The 634-nt window shown below is 72.6% G+C and overlaps 1 protein-coding gene across 1 annotated transcript in view; it reads right to left on the minus strand.

Moving 5' to 3' along the window:
* Nucleotides 1-4: 4 nt before the first annotated feature.
* Nucleotides 5-634, minus strand: part of CELF3 (CUGBP Elav-like family member 3) — a gene marked incomplete at its 3' end in the record, with an annotated part of 8819 nt that continues 8189 nt past the window's right edge. The window contains exons 7-8 of the mRNA XM_027909274.1: nucleotides 212-361; nucleotides 5-66 (exon numbers count right to left, since the gene is read on the minus strand). Coding sequence (XP_027765075.1) covers nucleotides 5-66; nucleotides 212-361 — 212 coding nt within the window. The remainder of the gene's footprint in view (nucleotides 67-211; nucleotides 362-634) is intronic.

Raw genomic sequence — 634 nt, forward strand, 5'->3', positions numbered from 1 at the left:
CTGTGTAGTGCTGCATCCCAGCGTATGCCTGTTGCAGGGGGTCCCCGGGGGCAGCGGGACTCTGGGCTGGGGGGGGCAGAGGGGGCGTTACGGGGGGCAGGGGGATCCCAGGGGGTCCCAGGGGTCACCTGGGAAGGAGGGGGGCAGAGGAGGTGTTGGGGGGGGAGGGATTGGAGGGGGTCACCGGGTTCCGGGGGGTCCCGGGGCTCACCTGGGAAGGGGGGAACCCCCCCCGCGTAGACGGCGTCGGGGGCAGGGGGTCCCGCGGGCTGCGCGGGGACGGGGCTGTAGCCGTTGACGCTCAGCGGGGCGGCGATGGCCGGAACGGGCGTGGCCGCCATGGCCGGGGGGGTGCTGGTTCCTTGGGGGTGCACCGCGGACACCCCCGTCACCGCCGGGCTCTGGGGGGGGGCCCGGCCCACCCGCAACACGACTGCGGGGCCCCCACCCCTGGCATCCCTATCCCTGCTGTCCCCTCCCCTCGTGCCCTCATCGCTGGTATCCCTTCCCCTGCCGTCCCGATCGCAGGTTTCTCTCCCCTGGTGTCCCCTTCCCTAGTGTCCCCACTCCCAGTTGTCTCCACCTTCGATGTCCTCCAGCCCAGCTGTTTCTCCCCAGTGACCCCCACATCCTG

This window comes from Empidonax traillii, unplaced genomic scaffold, assembly GCF_003031625.1.
Source record: "Empidonax traillii isolate 1590-97213 ecotype Southwest subspecies unplaced genomic scaffold, ASM303162v1 scaffold2029:size96749, whole genome shotgun sequence".
Lineage (NCBI taxonomy): Eukaryota > Metazoa > Chordata > Aves > Passeriformes > Tyrannidae > Empidonax > Empidonax traillii.